At 48.1% G+C, this 24,106-nt stretch overlaps 1 protein-coding gene across 5 annotated transcripts; it reads left to right on the forward strand.

The window, feature by feature from the left end:
- The first annotated feature begins 214 nt into the window (after positions 1-214).
- Tfap2a (transcription factor AP-2 alpha) lies at positions 215-21,366 on the forward strand. 5 transcript variants are annotated; one of them, XM_051194394.1, is made up of 8 exons: positions 8,921-8,958; positions 9,509-9,562; positions 9,706-9,943; positions 13,033-13,084; positions 14,859-15,090; positions 16,879-16,997; positions 18,885-19,026; positions 20,697-21,366. In XM_051194394.1, the coding sequence occupies exons 1-8, from the start codon at positions 8,936-8,938 to the stop codon at positions 20,983-20,985; spliced, it is 1,149 nt and encodes a 382-aa protein (XP_051050351.1). In that variant the 5' UTR covers positions 8,921-8,935; the 3' UTR covers positions 20,986-21,366. The 5 variants fall into 5 exon arrangements, with proteins under 5 accessions (XP_051050349.1, XP_051050348.1, XP_051050347.1 ...); XM_051194392.1 differs by lacking the exon at positions 8,921-8,958 and adding an exon at positions 215-350 and having other exon boundaries at positions 9,509-9,943; XM_051194391.1 differs by lacking the exon at positions 8,921-8,958 and adding an exon at positions 4,561-4,767 and having other exon boundaries at positions 9,509-9,943.
- Positions 21,367-24,106: the final 2,740 nt, after the last annotated feature.

A 24,106-nucleotide genomic window follows, 5' to 3' on the forward strand; every position in this document is an offset into this window, starting at 1 on the left:
AAAGCGGGTTAGGGCTGTTGGGAAAAGCTGGAGCTGATGGTGAGATTGCCGTGGCTATAAATCCATCACTTCCCAGGTCAGCTCAGAGAGGTGCTGGGACTGGGGCTGGCGGAGTGAATTCCTAGGCCAGCGCGCATGCGTCGGCAGGTAGCAACTCAGCTCTTTATGACCAGGTGAGATGTTAGTGAGCAGGTAAAAAAAAAAAAAAAAAAAAAAAAAAAAAGGAGGATTTGCCTAAGCGATTCCAGGGAGCGGGCCCGACAGAGCCCTCCAGCCCATGCCCGGCGGGGACCCATCGCCAGGAGCGCCGAGACGCGATGTCCATACTTGCCAAAATGGGGGACTGGCAGGTACGGGGGTTTGCCTTGGCTGGGGTTGAGGTGGGCGGGGGTGGAGCGGAGGAGGGGGCCGGGAGTGGGGAGGCGGAGAAGGAGCGCCGTGGCCCAGGGCAGGGGAGTCCTAGGCGAGGCACGCCTGGCAGCGCCCAGGAGTGCTCCCAGGAGAGAGAAGAGTGGATAAACCAGAGCTGGCGACAGCTTCGGCGCTGGGGGGCCAAGCGTGCCGCCCTCCGGGCCAGAGTCCGGAAAAAGCCCAGCGCACGTTCCACAGGTGGCCAGGTGGCCTCTGGGGTCACTTGTGGTTTGATCTCCAGCCATTTTCCCACTTCCACCCAACAGAAACTTAGGTGGATGACTAATTAAGAAGTGGGGAGGGACGCGGGGCTGGACGTGTGGATTCCCCGATGGCTGTGCCTGCCTAGCTCTTAGATCCCGGGGCTGTGTGTCCGGGTGGGGTTCTGGTGCACCTGTCCGGTTGGCTATTCCTGCATTTGGGGGACCTTTTGGGGGATGGATGAAGAGGGGTCCGGATGACTGGACGTAGCCAGGAGCACGTTTTCTTGAGAGACACTTTTTAAAAGTTTGTCCAAAGTTTAGCTATTCGCTTAGTCGGCTTCCTAGGATGCGTTTTTCGGTTCTTGGCCTACAGAATTGTGTGGTGATGAGTAAAGTAACAATTTTCGGCACTAGAGCTTGCCAAAGGTGACCCTGCTAGGCTGCGGACACCCCGGAGCTGACAGGCGCTGGATACGGCCTTTCCTGAGCCACAGACCCCAGCCCCGGCCCCCTCCCCGGGAACGTGCTTTCATACACTCTCCTCACAGGGAAACAAGGGTGGCCCTAGCCAGGTGGAAGTAGCATGCCTCCTGCCTCTCCCCGGTCGGTCGAGCATTTCATAATAGGAACCGCGGGGCCCTGTTTTTGCCCCAGCCAACCGAGGCCTGGTTAGAGCGAGATTCTGTGAGCCGTAAGCCTAAGGGACAGTTTGAACCAAAGGCTTCAGCCTTCCCAAAGAAAAAAACCAGAGCTGAAAGCTTTGTTCCTCCCAAGGCAAGGCCCTGGAGTTTGGCTTCTTCTTTCCCTTTTTCAGCCTGAGAATTCAGTCTTAAATTCAGTCTGAGGTGTTGTCTTCATTATATTTCCAGAAGCTGGAAAAAAGAATGCGTTTTGAGTTGTTCTCCTCTTATATTTATTACTTTTTGTTGAATGGATATTTTTACACTCCCTCTCTAGTTACAACTACTAAGTAATATTCTTCCTCAAACTTAGACTGACTTTGCTTAAGGATGAAGCCCCACCCCAAGCAAGAGCCCACTCCCTTCTCTCACCACACCATGTTGGCTTAGCTCTCTTCCTGGATGCTGAAGCTTGGGGCAGCTATCACTAAATTCTGAAGAGCTCTGCAGGGCATGAGAAAGATGCCCACCCAGGGTCGGCTGAGGCTGGGGCTAGACCTCCAGCGAGGCAGAATATTGTTTGAAAGCCACCCATAGCTACGGAATGGTGGAGCCCAGCCCAGGGTCTGCAGCTGAGAGCCTTATAGTTTGGCAAGTGGCTGGAGCCAGAATCTGGGGCGTGTGTGTGTGTGTGTGTGTGTGTGTTAGTGGCTTTGAGTCCCACGGGACCAAGTCCACCAGGCTTTGTCACTTGTCAGTGGGTGCTGATGATCAGACAGAAGATCATCCTGGCCCCTGTGTTTCTTTGTTTCTCCTGGTGTCACTGTCTCCACGTAGTTCATTCTCTCAGGTCAGGCCTACAGCCCCTGCCCTAACTCCAGGCTCAGTGCTGCTGTCCCAGGGAACCAGGGACTCTGACCAGATGGTAGTGAAGCTCTGGCACACGTTAGTTTCTTTAGCTTCATTCACCTGGCTCAGGGGCTACCCGATTGCTTCCCCCCAGCCTTTTCATCAGAGCCCACACTGCGGGGCGGCGGCGGCACAGAGCTGGCAGGCTCCAATCTGCACGCCAATGGTGCCCCTGGAGGGAATACAACAACAGTTTAGTAGCCCTTAGTTGGTTTAGAGCCAGAGAGCTATGGGACACTGAACAGCTAGGAAAGAGGAGGGGATGAGGGTCCGGTAGGCGAGGACATAAACCCTTAAGCACCTTTTCCCAGGTCACAACTGAAGGAAAAGAAAGCGAAACTTAAGAGTTCCCCCAAGCACCCTGGCAAGTCGGAGTCCGCAGGATGTAAAAAGCCATGCTCGAAGGCCTAAGGAGCGGGCCTACAGGTCACAGGGCACCAGGCTGCGGCTGCCTCTGGGAAAGTGGAGGTACTGGCCCCTCCCAGAGGTTGAGCTCTGGGTTTCAAGCCACGCTGCTGCTCCGCAGGCCTTGGGGAAAACCTGGAGGGGGTCTTGCTTGGAATGGTGAGCATTTTCTGGACAGAGTGGGGTGCCAAGCTTCTAGACCCATCAGCCAAATGACTGCTTAAATGTGAGAAGTCATCTCTAGAGAGTCCCCAGGGCCTTGAGTCTTTGAATTGCCTTGCCACCTCTGGCCTTGTCTCTGGGTTTTGGGGGAAGGAGGCTTTAGCTTCGCTAGGTAGGGTCTTGAGAAGGAAGATTGGCCCCTCTTGGGCTTTGAGTGGAGAGTGGGGCTTTTCCTTCTCTCGCTTTTTTTCCACCTGTTACTGAACGCTTGGATTTGATGAAGGAAGTCTTCACTCCCACGATGGATTCACTCTGCAAATGGGGGAAGGGGTAGAGATTTTTTTGGGGGGGAGGGGAGAGACAAAGAAAAAAGAAACACACACACACAAAACCAAAAACAAAAACAAAAACAAAAACAAAAAAAAAAAAAAACCAGATGAACCAGAGGCCTCGGAGGCTGCTGAGAAGTTCCCCATAACTAACAGACTAACAGGAGAAAGACAGACGAAAATATTTTTAGAGTGTTAGTGGAGAAAGTCAGCCAGAGAAGTCCCTGTATATCAAACTATCAAATTAAAGTCTTTGAATTTTTTTTCTTACTTTAAAATAATTGGTGAAAGGGAGGAAGGGTCCCCTGGTGAAGTGAGTAAGCCCTTGAGTGGAGCTGGAGAGTCCTGGAGTGGTCAGCTTGGGCAAAGGGGGTGTTTCCTTCGGGTTCTTCACCAGCTGGCCATTGCGCCGCCAACGTGCCGGCGTTGCTAACATCAAATCATGAAGGATCGTGTCCTTCTTTAATTAAAAAGGAGAATCTTGGGAAAACCAGAGCCGATTAGCACAGGCAGAGTCGGTTCCCAATGATTTATTGTGATGCACGTATGACATGGCATGGAGCGAGTCTCAGGCGCTCATGGGTCTGCTTTTCGGTTAACTCCAGTAGCGGCTAAGCATCTCCATCCGAATTCCGTGTTCTTGTCCACATTGCACCTGGGAAACCTTATAACCCAAACACCCCGACGAACTGTCAGTCCGCTCCAGCTTCACACAAACTGGAGGAAAATCATTTAACCCCCGGAGCTGTCGAGTAACCTCTTCAGGGTACAACTTTTATTTTACACGTAGCAATTAAGAGATCGCAAACCCCAACCGAGCCACCAGAGCCGGTTGGGAGAATCTCCAACCTAGGGGGAAAAGAGCAAAGCTAATAAAACTCCCTGGGCGCTGCAGCCCGAGGGGGTAACAGCCCTGAGCGGAGGCGATCTCCAGTTGGGCAAAAATCCTGGAGTGACTTTGCTGGTCCTGGTTTGATGGTTACGATTCATTGCGAAAGGGATAATGATTTCTAATAAAATCGGATGGGGACGAAGGCAGATCGGATAGTGGCGGCTGTAGTAGCAGGGGTGGGGTGTACTAAAAGTTGGTCCCCTGGCGCCGCCGCCAGTACCCTGTACCGAGGTTTATCCAAGGCATCTTTGGCTGGCAGGATCCGTAGACAGGCGAAGGGGAAAAGGATGAAATTGGGCCGGGGTAGGGACCGCTGGAGCAAGGGAGGGTAGAGGAGCTCGGGGAAAACTGTGGGGCTAGCAGGCAGGCGTGCAGGCGTGTGCTCTGGGAGCAAGTTCGCGGCTTGAAGAGGCCTTTATACCTGGGTCGGAGCGGCCGGCGGCGGATTGCAGTACTGGCGAGCAATTGGACTATTGTTGATATGCTAATGAGGCGATTAGGCTGTTGGTGAAGAGCAGGAAAAGGGAAAAGTTTCTACCATTAGAGGGAGATCTCCGAGCGCACACGGGAGCTCTCTAACCCTTCTCTCCTCCTCCCTCCTCGCCCTTCTCCTCCTGGCCCTCCTCCTCCTCTCCCTCCTCCTCCCTCCTACCCTTCTCCTCCTCCTCGCCCTCCTCTCCTCCTCCTCTTGTGCTCACCGCCCGCAGCCCGCACTTTGCGCTAACCTAGAGAGTAGCTCCGCTGGGGTGCGAGGCGCAGAGGGGCAAATCCGATCACGCCGATCCATGAAAATGCTTTGGAAACTGACGGATAATATCAAGTACGAAGACTGTGAGGTAAGCGCGGCGCCGGCTCAGTCATCCTTGCGACCGCAGGCTTGGAGATCGACCCTCCCTCTCCTCCTCCTCTCCACGCAGCTAGCTGCGAATTGCTGCTGGAACAAACTTTCACCAGCGCTGCGCCCGCCCCTCCAGTTCGCCCGAAGAGCACCCGGGAGAAGCCGGAGAGGGTGGACATGGATCTTGCTTGCTTCACTTTTGTCCTTTGAAGCCCATGTCCCACTCCCTTCCCCCTTTTTTTCCTGCATACTTGTGGCTTTGCCTGAGAGTGGAGCGAAGAGATAAGCATTTTTTTTAAAAAAAAAAAAAACAATTGTTGGCAACTGGGCACGTGCCAGTGCACTCTGGTGTCTCTTGAGCAAGAACCTGGGGGTATCTACAATAGCAGGAAGAAAAAAAGAAAATGTTCCCCCTTTTGCCTTCTTTCTGAGATAAATATTCCTTTTTCTTTCATTCATTCCTTTCTTTCTAAAGAGGTCCCCTTCTTGCATTTGGAGAAGGGCCCACACACTTCGCCCAGACCTGGGCCGACCCTCCTTGAAAGCGGGTTAGGCTTGGGAGCCCTCACGTCAGCCTCCGGGCTCACTCCTTAGCTCCTATATTCCTTGAAGTTCTAAGCAGTTTGTCCCGCCGAGCTCCGGGATGGACACACCCATGGTGGTGGCTGGGTGCAGACACGCTGCCGTGCTCTGAGTCGGGGAGGGAGGGGGATCGCCCTGTGCCTGCCGGAGCCTAGCCGCGGGACCCTGAGGATCCTGGCGTGACTGCCGATCACCCCCAGTTTTTCGAGGGTCCGCTGGGACCACAGAGCGCTCTCTCTCTTTGGGAACACATTTTAAAACCCAGGGCCCCAGAGAATGACTTTTGGGACAGCCAGGGAGGCATGGAAAAGGAACCAACTGCTTGCGGGAGACGGCCTCAACCTTGCCTTTCCAAACCCAGTTGAAAGGAGCTGATGAGTGCGTGGGGCGATGGAGGGGTCGGAGGCTCCTGATTATCCAAATAAATATTTAGCAGCCTTGACATTTGCTGTTCTTCTCTTTCTTTCTTCTCTCCCCCCCCCTTTTTTTTTTCTTTCCCTTTTGGTATTTGGAGCTGGGGATTCCGGCAGAAGCTGTGCGAGGTGCAGAGGCAAGGATTCTTTCTGTCTTCACTTGAAATCAGAAACTGGGTTTGTGTGGAGGGAGGAAGTGTCACTCCCTCCCTCCCCTTCTCCCTTTGAATACTATTTCTTCCTTCCGACTCCCCCTTTGCCCCTCCCCACCCCCAATCTGGTAGATGGGACACCAGGTGGCATCTCCTCAGTACCTGCCCTTCTCTGGGAGCTCCTGTGGAGCGCCAGGAAGGGCGCGGGAAGTCCACGTAGGACCCGACACTTTGTTTTCGAGGCTAAGGGGGCCTTTCGCCGATAGGCCTACGCACCCCTGAACCCCTCTTAGAGCCCTTCCTTTCCGAGGGGTCTGTCCCCCCCCCAGCCTGGTGATTTTTCTCTTTCTCAGAACCTAAAGCTCGTTTCTGGGTGCCGGCACCCTGAGTGGGAGGGTTGATAACCTTGGCGTGACTCCACCGAAGGGATCTCGAGGGGTCGGGCGCGAGATAAACTTGAACCCCCCAGAGAGGCTCTGGAGGTGCGTGAGAGCGGAGGGAGCGGTGGGGGGGGGGAGAATGTTGAGAATGGAGTGGGAGAGGAGGAAAAGAAGAGTCTGGGTAATTTCAACAACTTTGGCGGCGAGCTAGCCAGCGCTGGGGCAGGGATTTCGAGTTTCCGAGCGGGCTTGGAGTTGTCTGATTTGGCCAAGGCTTTGTAGGGACACGCAAGAGGCGAGGTGCCTCTTGTTCCGACAACCGGGCAGGCAGACTGGCAGTGGCGACGCGCGGGGAGAGCTAGCCCTGTCATCTAGGGGGTGTCGGCGGGAGTGGCCCAGCCAGTCCGACGGGTTTGTGCCGGGAGCCGGGAGCCCTTGCCAGAGGCGCCTAGGCTGGGCCGCTTCGCGTCTGTGCGCGCCCGGGGCCGCGTCCGGGCTCCTGCTCCCGGAACCCGGTCCAGGGACCAGCCGAGAATAGAACAGCCGCAGCCGAGGAGCGAGCGCACCGCCCGGAGGTCCTAGGGAGGGCAGCTCGTGAGCAGGCGGAGGACAAGGGCTGGCGAAGCGGGCGGGCTGGTCCCAGGCGGGACGCCTGGTCATGGAGGAGCAGCGCGGCAGCGGGCAGCCGAGTCCCGAGTGCCAGGCCCCGCCGCGCAGCAGAGAATCCCGCGGCCGGAGAGCGGCGGGAAGCACCTCCCAGGCGCAGAACCCGGTGGGCAGCCGCGCGCGGGGCCCGGGAGCTCCAGCCCGCGGCGCGCGACCCCCGCTCCATTCCGAGGTCTGCCCCAGCCTTTTAGGTCCGATTGTCCTCCTTCGCTTCCTCTCCCCCCCCTCTCCCTCCCCCTCCCCCGCGGGCTCCCCCTGCGCAGCTCCGGCTCGGCCCCCTCCTCCTCCTCCCTCCCTCCCGCCCTCCCTTCCTCCTCCCCGGCGCTCCCTCCTTCCTCCCCCCCCCCCACTCCTCTCTCCTCTGGTCGCCCACACTTTCTTTCTCGCACACGCACGCAGACACATCCTCCCTCTTCGCGCTCTCGCCCCTCGGCCTCCCTCTCTCGCCTTCTTTCTCTTTCACTTTTGCAGGCCCTGCAACCTTTTAAAATGTTGCCCCTTCGCTGTGATTCGCCAGACGCCGCGCCGCGGCCCCCCGCACGCTCGCCCGCTCCCTCCGTCGCCCGCTTTTTGTCTCTCGCGCTCCCTCTCCCCACCTCCGATTTGCTACACTGAGACTCCCGTCAATGACTGCATTGAGAGCCGGCTCCGGCGCGAGTTGCCTCTCCGCTTCACGCTCGATTTCCAGGCATTCTTCCCTTATTAAGTATTCGTGTAATATTAATAGTCATGAATATCTGCTATTAGGAGGCTCCAGGAACGCTGCCCAGCGCGGTTATTAGAAGCTGAAGTGAAGCCGCCGCTAAGAAAAGAGGGGAGACACGGATTAAGGAACATTCACACACACACTCATACACACACTTCACACACATACTTTTTTCCTCTTTTTTTTTTTTTTTTTTTTTGGTATTTTTTTTTTTTTTTTAGTTTGGTTGGCTTTTTTGTTTTTGTTTTTCTTAAAGAACTTTGAATCCTAACCGATCGCGGCAGGATAGAGATCGTGGGTTCGACCAACTGAAGGCTCCGCGCGACTCGGTGGTACAAGTTCGGATGGATCCGAGCCGGGCTCCGACGCTCGCTGGAGCGTCCGCGCGGTGACTGGAGTCCTGGGTGGCGCGGGGCTCTCGGAGCCTTTTGTGTGGGGCTCTCTCGGGCCGCAGGGCAGCCGGGTGCTCGTGGCGTGGTGGTTTTTGTTTTTTGGGTTTGTTTTTGTTTTTTTCCACCCTGACTGGTTACCCCAGACTCTTCGCAGATGTTAGTTCACAGTTTTTCAGCTATGGTGAGTCCCACCCCACCCCCACCCATCCCTGTTTCCTTAGGAATTCTGATCCCGAAACCCGCAGCCGAGAAACTGCCCGAGGTCCAGGGCTTCTCGGCCCGGGTTCCTTGAGGACATCTCCTTCCACTTGCATTCCTATCCCCTTTCCTCTTTTCTCTGGCTCTTTTCCATCCTCAAATCCAACGCGTCGCCACTACCCTGTCCCTGCTGGACCTCTTCGCGCACGCAGACCTACCCCGCAGCTCTTCCCCTGGGCCAGTTTCTCGCCCGGTTCGTCTTTATTTCCTTGCGTCTTCTTCACTTAACTTGTTCCAGAGCCGCTCTCCACGTCTGATGCTTAATCGGTCTGTGGGGGGTGAAAGGAGCACCCCGTTGTGTCCCCTAGCCCGGGGCCTTGAGGCTGAACCTTGGAGGGTTCCGATTCTCTGGGACCCACCCTTGACTTGCTTTGCAAGCCGATTGCAATAGAGAAATGTAAAGTGAGGGGTTTCTTTTGCCCTTTGGGGCTGGAGGTGGAAGGGGCGGGGGACCCCGCCCCGGGGTGCCCCTCTTTCTTTTAAAAGAACCGGGTAAGGCAGAATCTTTCTATTTTAAACCCTGTCCCTTACTCCCCATTCATATCATAAAACGACCCTGCCGTGTAAAAAGCCTCCTAACAGAGGAAGCGGAAAAGACAGACACCCCCACCTCAACCATGCAGTTAAAACCTTTAAGCTGGTAATTTAAACGTGTGCTTTCTTACGGCCCCTGTGCGAAACATGTTTCTATTTAAATAGTCATGAAATGGTAATAGTCTTTGAAGGTTTATGATTTTTCCCCTCCAGATTAATGGAAGAGTAAACAATAACGCAGTGGCAGACAGGTTCAAGTCCGGGAAAAGCAAAGGCTGCTTCTGATGTTTAATATTTAGTGGCTGTTTGAATTTTGCTTAAGGGAGGTTTGGTACTGCGGGTGTTGAGCTGTATTACAGGATACCCTTTTATATATAGCTCCTGGCCCCCTTTGAGAGGAATAGCTGGGAGAGTCTGTTGTGCTCCTAGATGTACATATTCTGATTTCTTTACGTTTTTTGGAAAGGACTGCTTCACTTCTGGGGTATTTTGTATTTTCTAATGTGAGCAATGTAGACTTGATACCCCCACCCCGGCGTCCAGCAGAGGGGAACGGGTGATTTCCCCACATTGGCTTGCGGAATGAATTTAGTGGGGGTAGCTAAAACTCTGCGCCTCATTTCTTATTCTTTCCCTTCCGTCTTGCTTTCTTCCAGGACCGTCACGACGGCACCAGCAACGGAACGGCAAGGTTGCCCCAGCTGGGCACTGTAGGTCAATCTCCCTACACCAGCGCCCCGCCGCTGTCCCATACCCCCAATGCCGACTTCCAGCCTCCCTACTTCCCCCCGCCCTACCAGCCTATCTACCCTCAGTCGCAAGATCCTTACTCCCACGTCAACGACCCCTACAGCCTGAACCCCCTGCACGCCCAGCCACAACCGCAGCACCCGGGCTGGCCTGGCCAGAGGCAGAGCCAGGAGTCTGGGCTCTTGCACACGCACCGGGGGTTACCCCACCAGCTGTCGGGCCTGGACCCTCGCAGGGATTACCGGCGGCACGAGGACCTCCTACACGGCCCACACGGGCTCGGCTCGGGGCTCGGGGACCTCCCGATCCACTCCTTACCTCACGCCATCGAGGACGTCCCGGTAAGAGGCGGTGCGGGCCGCGGGGAGGGAATGCAGCCCTAGGCTCACCTGCCCTCCCGGAAGCTTCACGGAGTCCAGGCCCGCAGGGCTTTGATTTTCCTCAATAATAGTTGGGAGTGGAAGTGACACTCGCTCCAACAACTGAATTTAAAAATGAAAAACTAATTGTGAACAATGCTTCATGGAGCTCGCTCATCAATGACTGGGTCACCACTTCCAACCAACACAGAAATAAATCAGGTGATGGTCACCCTTCTCTGTAGCTTCTCCTCTCCGTGACAATTAATTGTGTAGTGTGTGTGGGGGGGGGGCATGTAATTCCACTGCTGAGTGTGTCGTGGGGATTTCTCGCTGTTCTAGGAAAGAGGTTAAATTTAGCTCAGAGAGCTCCTTAAACGCGCTCACAAAGTAAAAGAAAGTGCGAGAGACTTAGGGAAAAGGTCCTTGAACCGGGTTTTATAAGCATTAGTGAAACCCAGAAATTATGCCTCCCTATCCTGATCAAAGGAAAGCAAGTAGCAAATCCAAACACAGGGACGTTAAAATGCAGCTTTCTTCTCTTCCTGGGGGTGCTAAGTGGTGACCTCATAAATCATTAGCTAGGTTCCCAACGCCTATCAGAAGCTGCTACACTGCATATTCAATTAAATGTTTGGATACTATTGGGCACTGTGATGAGTTCTAATTCAGTTATCAATAAATGCAGTTTTAAATGATTTCTAAATAAGGACGACTTCAGCACATGTACTATTCACAATGTAACTCAGGTTGTTGATAATTTGAAAATACTTTTTTAAAATTAAATTGAACCAGCACCTCAACTTCAGCTCTATAAATTTATGGTTTTCTCACAATCTTCCTGAAATGGATTAGAGTAAGCCTTTTTTTTTTTTTTTTTTTTTTTTTTTTTTTTTTTTAACGCTGGAAAGGCTTCTTTAGAAAGGAAATGTATCTGGATGTGATTTTTGCTTAAATGCTATTTCAAATTACTGCATCAAATATAGCAGTGGTATGTCTGTTGACAGTTTAATGATTGCTGAATTAGATTGTAAGGAAAACGACCACATGAACTTACCTGATTGCCTGGCAGATTTAAAACATTCTTGAAGTTCTACAGGAAAATAGAAAATTTATTACCTCTCTCATTTAGCCCAGTTAATCACTGAAATTTGTTGGTTATGCTTAACCGCCTTGCATGGAACACAGAAAAGCAGGCGATTGATCCAATGCAAGGCTCAGTAAGCATTGTGTGTGTGTGTGTGTGTGTGTGTTCATATTTATATGGGTTTAGAAAAATATGCTTAGTGAATTTCAGAGAATATTTTATAAAAGTAATTTTGAACAGAACTAGAAATTATGGTGATTTTAGTTTTCTTTCTCAGAGAGTCCCTGGATTCTTTTCTTTGCCTGTTCTTTAGGAGCAGTAATAGCATAGCAAAATAATATCTCAAGCTTTTGGAGCTTCTATGTATTGGAAATAGGTCTTCTGCGAAAATATTGTGGGGCTGGTGGGAATTCCTGACACCTGTGTGGTCACTCTTTGTGGTGAAATTGGTTAGTGGGAGAAATTAACCAAATGATCATATAAAAGCAGGAAACCCACCCAGTCGCTGCTCTTCTCATCTCACCCTCCCCCACCTTTCAAGGAAAAACATCTTTCAAAGGGATTTGGGTCAGGAAAAGGGTTGTTTTCAATTTTCTCATTGCTGCCACAGTTAACTTTTAATAAGAACGACTGCTAAATATTTAAGAAAATCAAGTCGATGGTGAAAATTATTTAATCATTAATATCTCAGTGGGGTTTTAAACTTAACAGTCTTCCCTGTATGGACAAGGTCTAGCTAGAAATAACAGAAATAAAAGTATTATGCCACACTACATTTACTTTATGGGTTTAGGGTGCATGCATAAAGGGATCATATTTCCCCATATAGTTAAAACACAAGAACTGCAGCAGTAGTCATTTCTGAACATTTCTCAATTTAATTATACTTAAATCCAGAAGCACTTTAGGCAAGTTACAAATGAGAGCATTGAGTATAATAAAACCTGTAATAAAGCAACTTAGTACCATCCACCCGGAATCATTGCGATCAGGCACAATTAACAGGAGCATAAATCCAAGACAGAATGGAAAATGTTCGAATCAGTATTATTGTTGGACAAAGACTAGAGAAGGAAGTAATAGTTTTTTAAATGGCAATGCCTGTGCTTGGTAACGATTGCGAAATCTTCTCTCTCAGCAGCCCTGGTGCTAATTTGTAAACACAGCCAGACATTATATTGCCTGTCAGTTTCTGCATTAGAAAACATGATTTCATTTTACTTTCCAATCACGTTTTGATTCTAGCACACTCATGGATACACAATCATCTGTAAAGAGACAGAGAGAGGGAGACAGAGAGAGAGAGAGAGAAAGGGGGGCACCCCACACTGCTGCTGGACAACAGGAAAAAAGCCTCAAATGGTTTTTGTCCCGGATATTTCCACATTCCTGCCAGATTTACTGTAGGCAGCAGATTTCTTAAAAATTATTTCTGGTTTTCTTTCAGTGAAGGTGTGTGTGCGTGTGTGTGCGTGTGTGTGTGTGTGTGTGTGTGTGTGCTTTGTTACGTTACCTGCAGGGTTTCCAACACTCTGTTGTTACTCCCCCCCCCCCCCCCCCCCGTCATTTCTATTGTGTTTCTTTGGCTTTGGCTGCTTGGACACTGGGATCCCTGAGGTTCCCAAGCTGCTGAGAGGTGCCACACCAAAGCTACATGCATTTCTAAAGATTGAATTGACTGGGGAAAAAGATCAGGAACTCCAAAACTTCATTTAATTTTCAAAGAAAGTTTTATTTCCCACCCCATCCTGTTCAATGTGGATTATCTGCTGGGGAGGGTTGGGGAGGAGAAATGGGCTGTGTGTATACAGTGAAACCTCTTGAGTTTTAAAGCTCCAAATTCAGTAAGCTAAGATGAGATGTTTATATATAAATGTCATTATGAAGGGGGACTGCCATCCTCCCCTCCCCCACCTTGCAGGGAATATTCATTTCCTTTTGTTTTGATTATACACTTACATTCATGTGTATCCTTTTGTTGCAGCATGTAGAAGACCCGGGTATTAACATCCCAGATCAAACTGTAATTAAGAAAGGTAAGCCATTTCCTTCTGCATTCCAAGCATGTCCTTACAGGCAGAGTGCTATTTAAAAGAACTTGCAGGACTGTATTTATTTTTTTTCAAATAGGATTTCCTAAAGGCTCAGAATTAGCAAATAGATAGGCATAGAAGAACAGTGCTTAAACAACCGGTTTTCAGGATCTTGGTAATGGCAACAGGCTAGCTTTGTTCAGATCATGATTTCAGCACTGAGTTTAGTTATTCATATTTGGACAAAATGAAATGTACAGTATTGACCTGATTTGGAAGTGGCATTTCAGTTTGGAAATGGTTTCATAGTTAATTCATTGTGTGTAGTTAAAGGCCATGAATCAAGCTAAAATAATACAATAAATTAATATCAATGAAAAGACAGATATTTTAAAAAAGCACTCTTTGGGAAAGAAAACTTTCATGTTCTCTGATTTAGTTTCTAGTTTCTTGATTGAGCTTCAGGGCTTTAAAACTTGGTGAATTAGGTTAACAAAAAATTAGCTTTTGGTTCAAATTAGCATCTTGAAGATGCCACTATTGATCTATGTATTTAGAAGAGAAATTGTTAAAAAGGTGTTACAGGATTTGAATGAATTTATCATCCACATTGTGCTTAGTGGGTAGAAATAAAGTTTCTTGTGTTAAACGCAGTAGCAGTATTTTGTTGTTGTTGTTGCTGTTGTTATTGTTATGGTGGCAATAATCTCCGGGTTCTAGATGCCACCAGAGGATGATGCTACATAAAACTGTTCTCGTTTCTAACCCCAACCAGTATAGTGTAAGCTAGTTTAAAAGTTTCATTTTTTGCATCTGTGAAGTCTTTGTCATGTCAAATTAGATGTGCAAGGGATAAATCTTAAGAGGTGCTCTTTCCAAGTCGACATGATAATTGGCTCTTTTATTAGTAATCTCTCAAGAGTTCGTTTAACTCCTATTGTCTCTATTAGCCTCCCCAGAGCTATTAATGTCACAAGTGATCTATCCAAAACCTAGAGCCCCTCACCTCTCCATATGACTAGAATATCCCCATTTGAAAAACAAAAAACATGATGAAGACTTTGCATATTATATGTCTCTATGTGGGATTTTAAGATATAAATGCATTGTACTTAAATAGTTGCTGATGCAACTTCATTTGGCTGGTCTTGCATTTGTTTTCTAGCATGGTTGATCCAACAATGAAGAGCTTATGGTTTTAACTGATTGTATATCCTACCCCCCACCCCTTTGAAGGGGCTTAGGCAGACAGGGTTCATTTAGTATTTGCTCAACAAAAGGATACATTCCTAGTGTTCAGCTTTAGGCCCATTCTTGAGTCCTATTCAAAAATGGGCTTGGAATGCTCTCCAAAACCCAAGTGTCTTTCAAAATGAAACATAAGGGTCTGTCGAAGACAGGAGGCTAGTATAGTGTGTGACAACAGAACGCATCACTTGATAGCTCAATGAAATGTTCATTTACTGGCTGCTGCAGCCATCCTGACTACTGCCCGGTTTTAACAGTAATTTCTTTCCGCACTGAGTCTTTTCGTCCCGCAAAACCCCGGCTACGCCAACCCTGCCCTGGGTTTACACATGAAACCCGTACCCGCTGTCTCCCCAAACACGATCTCCTGCACTTCGCCGGAGGCCTCCGCGAGCCCAGGGGGTAGCGACAGCATCAGCCACCTCTAGACAGCAAGGGTGATGGCAGGAAGCCGCTGCGGGGTCCAGAGCTGAGCAGCGCTCGGTCGGGCCGCCCGCCCCCCAACACGCGCCTGCCTCTGTCTCCGCAGGCCCTGTGTCCCTGTCCAAGTCCAACAGCAACGCCGTCTCCGCCATCCCTATCAACAAGGACAACCTCTTCGGTGGCGTGGTGAACCCCAACGAAGTCTTCTGTTCAGTTCCGGGTCGCCTATCGCTCCTCAGCTCCACCTCGAAGTACAAGGTCACGGTGGCGGAAGTACAGCGGCGCCTCTCACCGCCCGAGTGTCTCAACGCGTCGCTGTTGGGCGGAGTGCTGCGGAGGTGAGGCTCGGCCCCGCCCTCCCGCCCCGCCCATCCCCGCCCCGCCCCGCCCCACTGACGCGGCCGCGGTGCGCCTGCGCCGGGGCAGTAGCGGTCCCGCAGGCTGGCTGGTAGGGGAATGGGCGGGGAGGGGAAAAGAGTGGAGCCTGGTAGGCGGGGCCGGAGGCGGGGTGCGTGCGTGTGCGTGCGTGCGTGTGTGCGTGTGTAAAGAGTGAGAGTGGAGCCTGCTCTGTGTGTGTCTGTGTGTCTGTGTGTCTGTGTGTGTCGGTGCGCCTGCGCACTGCGGGGCCTCGGCTTTCTTCAGCACGCACGCGCAGCTCTCACTGCTGCGGGCTCAGTCCCGGCCTTGGCAGCCATGGGGCGCCGTGCAGCTGCCTTTTCCCTGGTTGCACACAGGTTACAAGCGCAGGGAAACTTGTGGGCTCCTTGCTTTGCTTTACTATACCGTTGGGTCTTTGATGGGAACTTGTTGCCCTTGAGCGGAGACTGGTTTTCGAGTAAAGCAAGAGAATGACTTTTGCTTGCTGCAAGCCTCCCCAACCCTAGTTGCTGGCACCTCCCTCCAGAAGGCCCCGCCCTCCACCCCCAGCCTTGGTGTCAGAGGCGGTAGCTTTTGACGATTGTGATTTACTGTGATTTGTGACAGGGCACGTTTCCAGTTTTCATTCTTTATATGTAGTCGCTCTCAGGGACCACATCCCTTAACACAGGATTCTCGCCTCTCTGAGGTGGAGTGACATTTCACAGAGCCAGCTATGTGTCCTCCATCTTAGGATTCTACCCAATGGTGTGAGTTGTAGGCCCAGTGTTACATTTGGTCAAATAATATGTCTCTTACTCTCCTCTCCATATAAGGCCAGTAATTCATTGTCTAACTTTAACTTTATCCCTGAATCTTAATGACCTGGAGATAGGCCTTGGTGGGTACAGCTCACTTACATCCTCTAAGAGGGTTTGCAGAATTAATACCAGCGACTCTCATCATCATTCAGCCACTTGGTTTTCCCTTGTTTCTTTTTATTGCCAGAGATCTTCCTCTGCCCTCTGCCTTTTTTCTCCCCTTCCCCCATCACCAGTATCAGAGACTGCTTACCTAAGGGAGTATAATCTAATCCACGCAATTAAAGAGCCACTTGAGTAGGGAATAAAATCTGAAATTAATTAATTTGCTGTTTTATTTAAACAATTTATCTTAACCACTTTCTGATTATGGGAGTCTATTTAGACATCTATTTAGAAGCCCCTCCATTGTCTCTGAAATCAGGGAAAATTTTGAAGACTGGCATCAGCCATCATCCCTTTGACATTTCCAGTTGTGCTCCTGGCATGGCATGTAAACAGTTGTCGAGATGCGTTTCCCATTGGGACCAAAGCCAGAGCATGAAATGTGAGCGTGATGATAACTTTGGTTACTGGGAACGCTCTAACAGCAGATCGTGTGAAGACAATTTAAAGGCCCCACTGGGGTTTGTGTTATTGTAGCAACAGGGAAAATACACAGTAATCAGCTGACCTCAAGAATACCTCCAACTCCAGAGTTCAAACCATGTGTGTGTTTGTAGCTCTTATTCAGAGAACTGGAAACTGAAAAGCCCCCAACCTGCCTCAGTAGTGGCAACAATAACTGAACCCTGGGTGCTTTACAGCCAAACAAGCCTCTATCTCCCATGACCTTTCTGTACAGTTCCCTAGGTGTCTCCGTTTTTAAGAACACATTCCAAAAAGTGTTCAAAATGACCTTAATGTGACACAGAGCAAGTCAATATTTTCTAAATCTTTATGAAATAGAGCGAAGTCTAAGAATGGCGGAAGATCTTTAAGAGAAAAACTGGACAAAATAGGATTAAATCTGCCAGCAGGGAGACGCAAAGCTGCCAACGTCACCCTGCTTACATCATTAGTGGAAGGTAAGCGAATCCACTTGCTAAGTAGTAGGGGACAGCTGTCTGGGAAAATGGATACTATTTAGTGGCCAGATGTTTGGATGTGTTTTGTGTACTTTGGTGGTTTCACCTTCCCATGGAATATAGCTATGACTGGAAGCGAACAGAATTCTGGGATGCTAAGGAAAACCAAGTAACAAAGCAAAACAAAACTCCAGAGGCCATTTGTATACACTCATGCCTGTAAGTTCTTCTTCCTCTCTACCATTAAATTACCTTGTCCTCAGCATAAATCTGACCTAAACAATGCACAAATTTAAGAGCCACACATTTCCCCAAGTTCCTGTCTCCTCTAAAGAACTCAGCAGTAAATCACTTAAGTTATTCTGACATCTGCGTTTGAGAAATGCGTGACCATTACTTCCTGAATTAATTTGGGAATCTTTGACCTGCATCCTGATTTAAGACTGTCCTGAAAGCTCAGGGTTAAAAGCCCTTGTAGTTGTTGTTTTCCAAACGTATACTTCCTCATCTCTTGCTTCATTGTTTTCATTCTCTCCGGGAGGGAAAGAAAGTGAGCAATTTTAGAATTTGGATTGTCCATTACAGAAAGAGGAAAAGAAGCAGACACAGTGTAAGAGAGTTTCTTACGACAAGTTTTTAAGCACACACACCCTTGCAAATTCCTCAAGACAAAAAGCTCATCCATATCCATTTATACAAAAACTGTCACCAGAATCTGTTCACACCGCTGCCTCCTAGATTCCCAACTTTCTGATAGTTGGTTTAAAGTTGGGATTAAGGGTTGGGGTGAATGTATAGTTCTCTTGTGCTTTCTTTGTGGCTTGTTATATCTCATGTTAATAGGAAAATAGTGATTTATTCCCAGGAAGATTTAAAACTAGTATTCATATTTCAATGAGGCAATTTTATCTTATTTGCATAGTGTGAGGGAGATATTGTCATTGGATCCAAGTTTTTTTTTTTTTTTGGAAGTTTCTAGAAAACATCTGAAACAAATGTTTTTGAGGAGGAAATCTATGATTTCCATGTGTTAAATGGTGTTGAAGATGATGATAATGTAACTAAAAAAAAAGCCATTGTTCAAGGCCAAAAATTCAAATATAGCCACATTATATCAAAATAATGATAGTATGTAGAAAACCACAATTCATATAAAAATGGTGGTAGCAGCTCAGGATGGAGCATGAGAGTTGGTCTGGGTCTGGGGGGTTGAGACTGCAGTGGGGAGGCAGTTTCTGGAGAACTGTTATTGTTTGTGATCCGCTCCATTTTATGGAAACAAGCTCTGCCGAGAGGCCTTTGATGCTCTAATTGGCGCATGCGTTCTTCCGGAGCTGGAGCTAATGGCAGGAAGCCCTGCAGTAAAAACCAACTGGTTCAGGAAATTAAAACCAAAGATTCGAAAATCAACAACACAGACAGACTCAGTGGAGTGACCCTCAAATCCTCTTGGTTAATCGGCTTGGATGAACAGATAATTATATGTGATCAAGTTAAAATGTAAAATCTCAGTTGTTCCCTTGCTGGAAAGCTCAAGGAGTAATTATGAAACATCATTGATGAATGTGTTGATAGGTGTGAGGTTGGAACGGCAGAGCCATTTTCAAACAGAAGTTGGGGAAACATCCCTCAGGGATGGGTAGGGGGCGATGGGTGGGATTAACATTTTCAAACCATTTTGGCCTTGTAAGCCAACTTGGCACTTTTACTGATGAGTAAGGTCTCCGGGTCTCATAGAGAAGGAATGTCTAAAGTAAGAAAACAAGGGGTTTCTGTTCCTTCCAACTTTTAGTGAAGAAAATGAAGGGAGCTGGGTGTGGAGAGGAAACTTTGATCCCAGCTTCTTCATTCTCTGGCCCTCACTTCCCTCCTCCTACTTCTTGCCAGGAGAAGCCGTCCACCTAGCCAGGGACTTTGGGTACGTGTGCGAAACTGAATTTCCTGCCAAAGCAGTAGCGGAATTTCTCAACCGACAACATTCCGATCCCAATGAGCAAGTGACAAGAAAAAACATGCTCCTGGCTACAAAGTAAGGCATTTACCTCTGCAGGGTCTAGGCTGTTCACTGTCAAAAAAAAAAAAAAAAAAAAAAAAAAAAAAAAAATTATCTTGTGCTCTTTTCTCTTCCATTTTTATTGATCAGCTTTGCTGTGAATACTGAAGTCAGGGCACAGATATAAATTAGCACAGACTGTATCAAAGAGGAAACAGCATGAGGCTGTCAGTTTGCTTCCTGTGTTCTCCCTCACTTCAGTCTCTTTCTTATTTGCTAACTTTTAAATTAATGGGGATGTGTGTTGGGTGCAGCGGGGATTTCACTGAAAGTGTGTGGAGTTGTGACAATGTTGTTTCCTAAAAACCAGGGTCCAAGTCCTCAAAGGTACCAACCAGGCTTGCCTAGGTCCACATTTTCTCTCATCAGTATGTTCTCCAAGGGCAAAGATTAAGCTGGGACCTGCAAAATGTGCCATCCAGAAACTGCCCTACTTTTACCTCTAATCCTGGATTCCATCTCTTTCTTTCTCTTCTAGCCTCAAACGTCTCTCGTCTCTCTCTCTCTCTCTTGCACACACACTAACACACACACACAGAAAGAGACAGACACACAAACAGAATCATAGTCGTACTCTAAGTTTTAGCCTACCGGCAAGCTGTCAAATGGGTTTCAAGATGGCCCAAGTTTAGACTCCCATAGGTGCCTGGGCCGTATAGACTTCTCCAGATTGAAAAGAAAATGACTGTTTGATACATTTTCTGGACATTTAAAAGGCTTGTTTAGAAGTCCTTAATTATCACAAGCTGGTGGCACTGGAGGGCACCGCTGCTGCAGAGAATTGAGAGGCTGAGGCCTTGGGTGGGACAGTTTCTGACCTGGTGGCACCATTTTGTCACCCTTACACACACACACACACACACACACACACAAACCCCGTAGCCATCTCAGGAAGGCTCCTGCTAGAGCTGGCTCCCAGGGCCAGACAGACTTCCTGAGTGCTCTGTGCTCTCCATAGTTTTCTTTGAAAGAGTTTGTTACTGACCCCGTTTGGACTATATTGGCTGCCCAGCAAAACATTGGGACACCCCTGCCTGTCACCCAGCACTGGGGTTGGAGACAGAAGTCTTCAAGCTGGGGTTTAAATGAGTTCTGGGGATCTGAACTCAGGTCCTTATCTGTTGTGGTCAAGCCTTTTATCCAGTGAGCCCTGCTGTTGTTTTTAAAAAGCTAAGTTTGCCTTTCCTTGGAAACTCCATTCCACCAACTGTTACTGTGGCTCCTTTGGGGGGGTATTGGGGGGTTGGGGGGTGGTGACTCTGACAACATTTTGAAAAGCAAAACTGATGGTTCTATAGTCCTGAAGAGGGACATTTGTGGTTCTAACTTCCAGTGCATCCTGTAAAATGCTTTCCTATGTTCCTGGTGTTTGCTATGAATCAGAAAGGTGTAGGCAGAAGTTTGTTGTGTCTGAGGGGTGGGGGCTGTGGAGAGAAGGGGAGGTCTTTTTGAGGTAGGAAGGGTATTCATTCCAAGGGAGGATCACAGGCTTCATCATCCTGAGTGGCTGGTCTTGGGTCCTGAGGAGGGTGGGGGGTGAGGCGGCAGTGGTGACCGCAGGGAGAGTTGCCTTTTTACCTCTTTTTTCTGCTGCCTGTAAGGCCTGGCCTGGTGGGAGCTTCACCTTGCTCTCTGTTCCATTGCAGACAGATCTGCAAAGAGTTCACTGACCTGCTGGCTCAGGACCGATCTCCCCTGGGGAACTCGCGGCCCAACCCTATCCTGGAGCCTGGCATCCAGAGTTGCTTGACCCACTTCAACCTCATCTCCCATGGCTTCGGCAGCCCGGCGGTGTGTGCAGCGGTCACCGCCCTGCAGAACTATCTCACCGAGGCCCTCAAGGCCATGGACAAAATGTACCTCAGCAACAACCCCAACAGCCACACGGACAACAGCGCCAAAAGCAGTGACAAAGAAGAGAAACACAGAAAGTGAGGCTCTCCTCTCGCCCCGCGCCTGCCCGCCCGCCTCACCGGCCTGCGCACCCCCTACTGGCCCCTCCCCCGCCCGGCAGGTGAGCTCCGGGACCAGCCACTCCTACTGCTGCTGCTACGCTGCGCTGCCGCGCTGCCCCTCGTCCCCGGAGTCCTCGGGACTGCTCTCTCGACTGCCAGTGAGGCAGCCGCTGCCTACTCAGCGCCCTGCCTCAACTTCCCCTTCAGCACCAACACCCCCTTACCCTTATGTGGAGCCTAAAAGAACAGAACAGGTCGTGAAGCCAGCAAAGAAAAGTTCTGTCGCGTTTGTGAACCTTTTTTTTTAAATCAAATCAACAACAAACATTAAAACTTTTTTTTCTAAAAAAAAAAAAAAAAAAGAACGTTAAAAAAATTTAAAAAGTATACGAGCTTCATGGGACTAACTCATCGCCTTCCCTTGCATACTTCAGATTGTAGCCATACTTTAAAAAAAAGGCAAAGAGGATAATGACATTTTTATCAGTATTGTGAATAAACTTGAACACAAATACAGAAGTTCTATGTCCTGTCTTCAGTTGTAGAAGTTGTCTCTGCAAGGTGCCCACTTGAACTTCCTCTGATGACACAATCCACACTTCTATAAGGGAATCAGTGTTCACGTCTCTGTATATATTTATTTATGTGTAATTTAATGGGATTTGTAAATATGGTGAGTCTGTTTTAAACCTTTTTTTTTTTTTTATTTATCTGGTGATCTCGTTTACCTCCTGTTTAGTGGCTTTTGGATCCTCCCTATTAGTTCTTCATGTGGTTTTACTTACTTAGAAATCCAGGGTTTGGGTGATTCCCCTCCCCTTCTGGAATTCACGAATTTAGCCCCTTGGTAGCATGTTAATGATGATAATGAAACAGCTGAACAAAACTTTTTAAAAGTAAAATAAATTTTATATATAATTAGTATTACATTTAGCTTTTCATTGAACTGAAAGGAAAAACAGAGTGATATTGAAACACTGGAAAGTTTTGTTTTTCTTAATGGAACAGTTTGATAACTCTCCTATGGTATTATGGGGAGAAAAATAAAGTTTATTTGAGTTCACTGTCCTCCCTTAAAAGCGTCCTCTGAGCAATAAATGAATATTGTCTTTAAACCAAGGGTTAGGGATTTCTCTGTGCTCTCCCCCTTTCCTCTCCCCCTCCCTCTTCGCTCTTTCTTTCTCTTTCTCCCCGCTCGCTCTCTTTTTGTTCAACTTGGAGCATTTGGGACCCCCTGGTATTGTGTGTCTTCACTGGCCACATTGGAAGCAGTTGTAGATGTACTGTGTTGAGTTGCGCTGGCAGTAGTTTCAATGCCTGTCAATGTATCATAGTCCTTTGTTGCCCAGATAAATAAATATTTGATACGCTTTATGTCGATTTTTTTTTCTTTTTTTATTCAGTGGCTGTCTTTACCCAGGCGTATTTTTGTTCTTGGCAGTATTTTTTATTCAGTATGGTTACAGTAATTGAGTTTAACTCTCCCTTGGCAATTGCTCTTTGCAATAAGCAGCTGAACCCATTGTTCCCCTCAAGTATAATAAAAACTTACTTTCAACTTGGAGTTCAGAGCAGGGTATCATTTAGATATTCCACTGAGTCTGTATTCAGACAAATGACACAATAAAACCCAATGTATTCTTTTGGATAAAAGATTGTTTGTACTGCTAAAGGAATGACATACTATTGCTTCCTGACTGGAAGCATTAACTTTATTATTAAAAATAAAGTTTTATTTTATTTATGTTGATCCTTTAGGTTTTCATTTGCATTTTGGGAGCCAAAACATTTAAACCCTCAGAACTAAACTCTAGGAATGACAAAGCCTGGTGGCAACTGGAAGAACAGAAGACACTCTCCTCCAGTGACTGCATTCCAATCTGTGTCAGAAGAAAACGGAAATTGAAATGATTAGTTCATGAGTACAAAGGAGATGGCCATTTTGGTCTTGACTTGTTTGCGTAGGCTTTTATGGCTTAAGCTAACCCTGTTTTTTTTTTTTTTTTTCTGCGAGGAGAAACGGCGGAAGAAATATACGTGAAACGCAGAAAGAGAGGTCAATTGTCCCCATGTGCTTTAATATTTCATTTGGAGATGAATTCAGTACTGGAGCCGGTATAGGGGACTGACAGTGTAGGTGGGACCTTGGAATCTCTGACCTCCCCCACCAAATGCAGGCACACCCTGGTTCCTCCTTGGACCTTTTAGAAACACAAAACGCCTCAGAAGTGGGGTGGAGGGAGTGGGGGAGGTCCACCCCTGCAAAGCCTTCCTACCTGTCTTCCACAACAACAGGATTGCGTGCCTGCTCTGGGGGAAGGAAGGACTTTCTTGCACAGGAAGATGGCGAACTCAGAGCTTTTGTAAATGGAGTTTGTAATTCTTTGCCTTAGAAGCGAGGTGGCTTTTTAATTTTATTTAGCTTGTGCTTTTTTTTTTTTTAGTATTTTTTTTTTTAAACATATACGGACGTTGGCTAAGTGGAAGGCTTAAGAGAGAAGCTGAGTAGATGATCATGCTGAGAAGAAATGACTTGTGATCCTGTGCTTTGGCATGCCAAAGACTAGGAAGGCAAAGGTCTTTCCCGAGTGTCCATTTTGCAACCTTTTCTTTCTAATCTCCTTACGGAAGGCAGTGTAAAATCAATCTTCACAAACCAATGAGAGTTGGTGGAGTCTAAATTCTATTTTCCAGAGCCAGAGAATTCATAACAATGGTGGGTTAAAAAAAAAAAATTCAAATGGAAAGTGTATTCTCAGAACGCAACGCGGCAATTGTTTTTTAAAGCGGTTATTTATTATTTCCTAGAGAGACTGGTTAACTGTAATGTAGATGTAACAAAATAATGAGGCGAAGGAACCCTAACTGTACATACTGTTGACAGAAATGAAATGCACACGGCGTCGTAGCAGGTGAAGTGAAGCATTGTCTATCAGGACTGTTTTTCTTGGCTGCATCTCAGATTGTGTGGGGGATCCTAACCTCAGGCACAATAGCATTCATAAACAGCCATACATTGCTGCTCTTTCTCCAATGACACATAAATACTCATTTTAAAACGAAAACAATCTTATTAAATACCATTCATTCATATCTGGATT

Source organism: Phodopus roborovskii, unplaced genomic scaffold (assembly GCF_943737965.1).
Source record: "Phodopus roborovskii unplaced genomic scaffold, PHOROB, whole genome shotgun sequence".
Lineage (NCBI taxonomy): Eukaryota > Metazoa > Chordata > Mammalia > Rodentia > Cricetidae > Phodopus > Phodopus roborovskii.

Coding starts and splice junctions, on each gene's coding strand:
- Tfap2a (XM_051194390.1), top strand. CDS start 6,955: ATGGAGGAGCAGCGCGGCAGCGGGCAGCCGAGTCCCGAGTGCCAGGCC. Junction 9,944..13,032: donor ACGCCATCGAGGACGTCCCG/GTAAGAGGCGGT, acceptor CTTTTGTTGCAG/CATGTAGAAGACCCGGGTAT. Junction 19,027..20,696: donor AACATGCTCCTGGCTACAAA/GTAAGGCATTTA, acceptor GTTCCATTGCAG/ACAGATCTGCAAAGAGTTCA.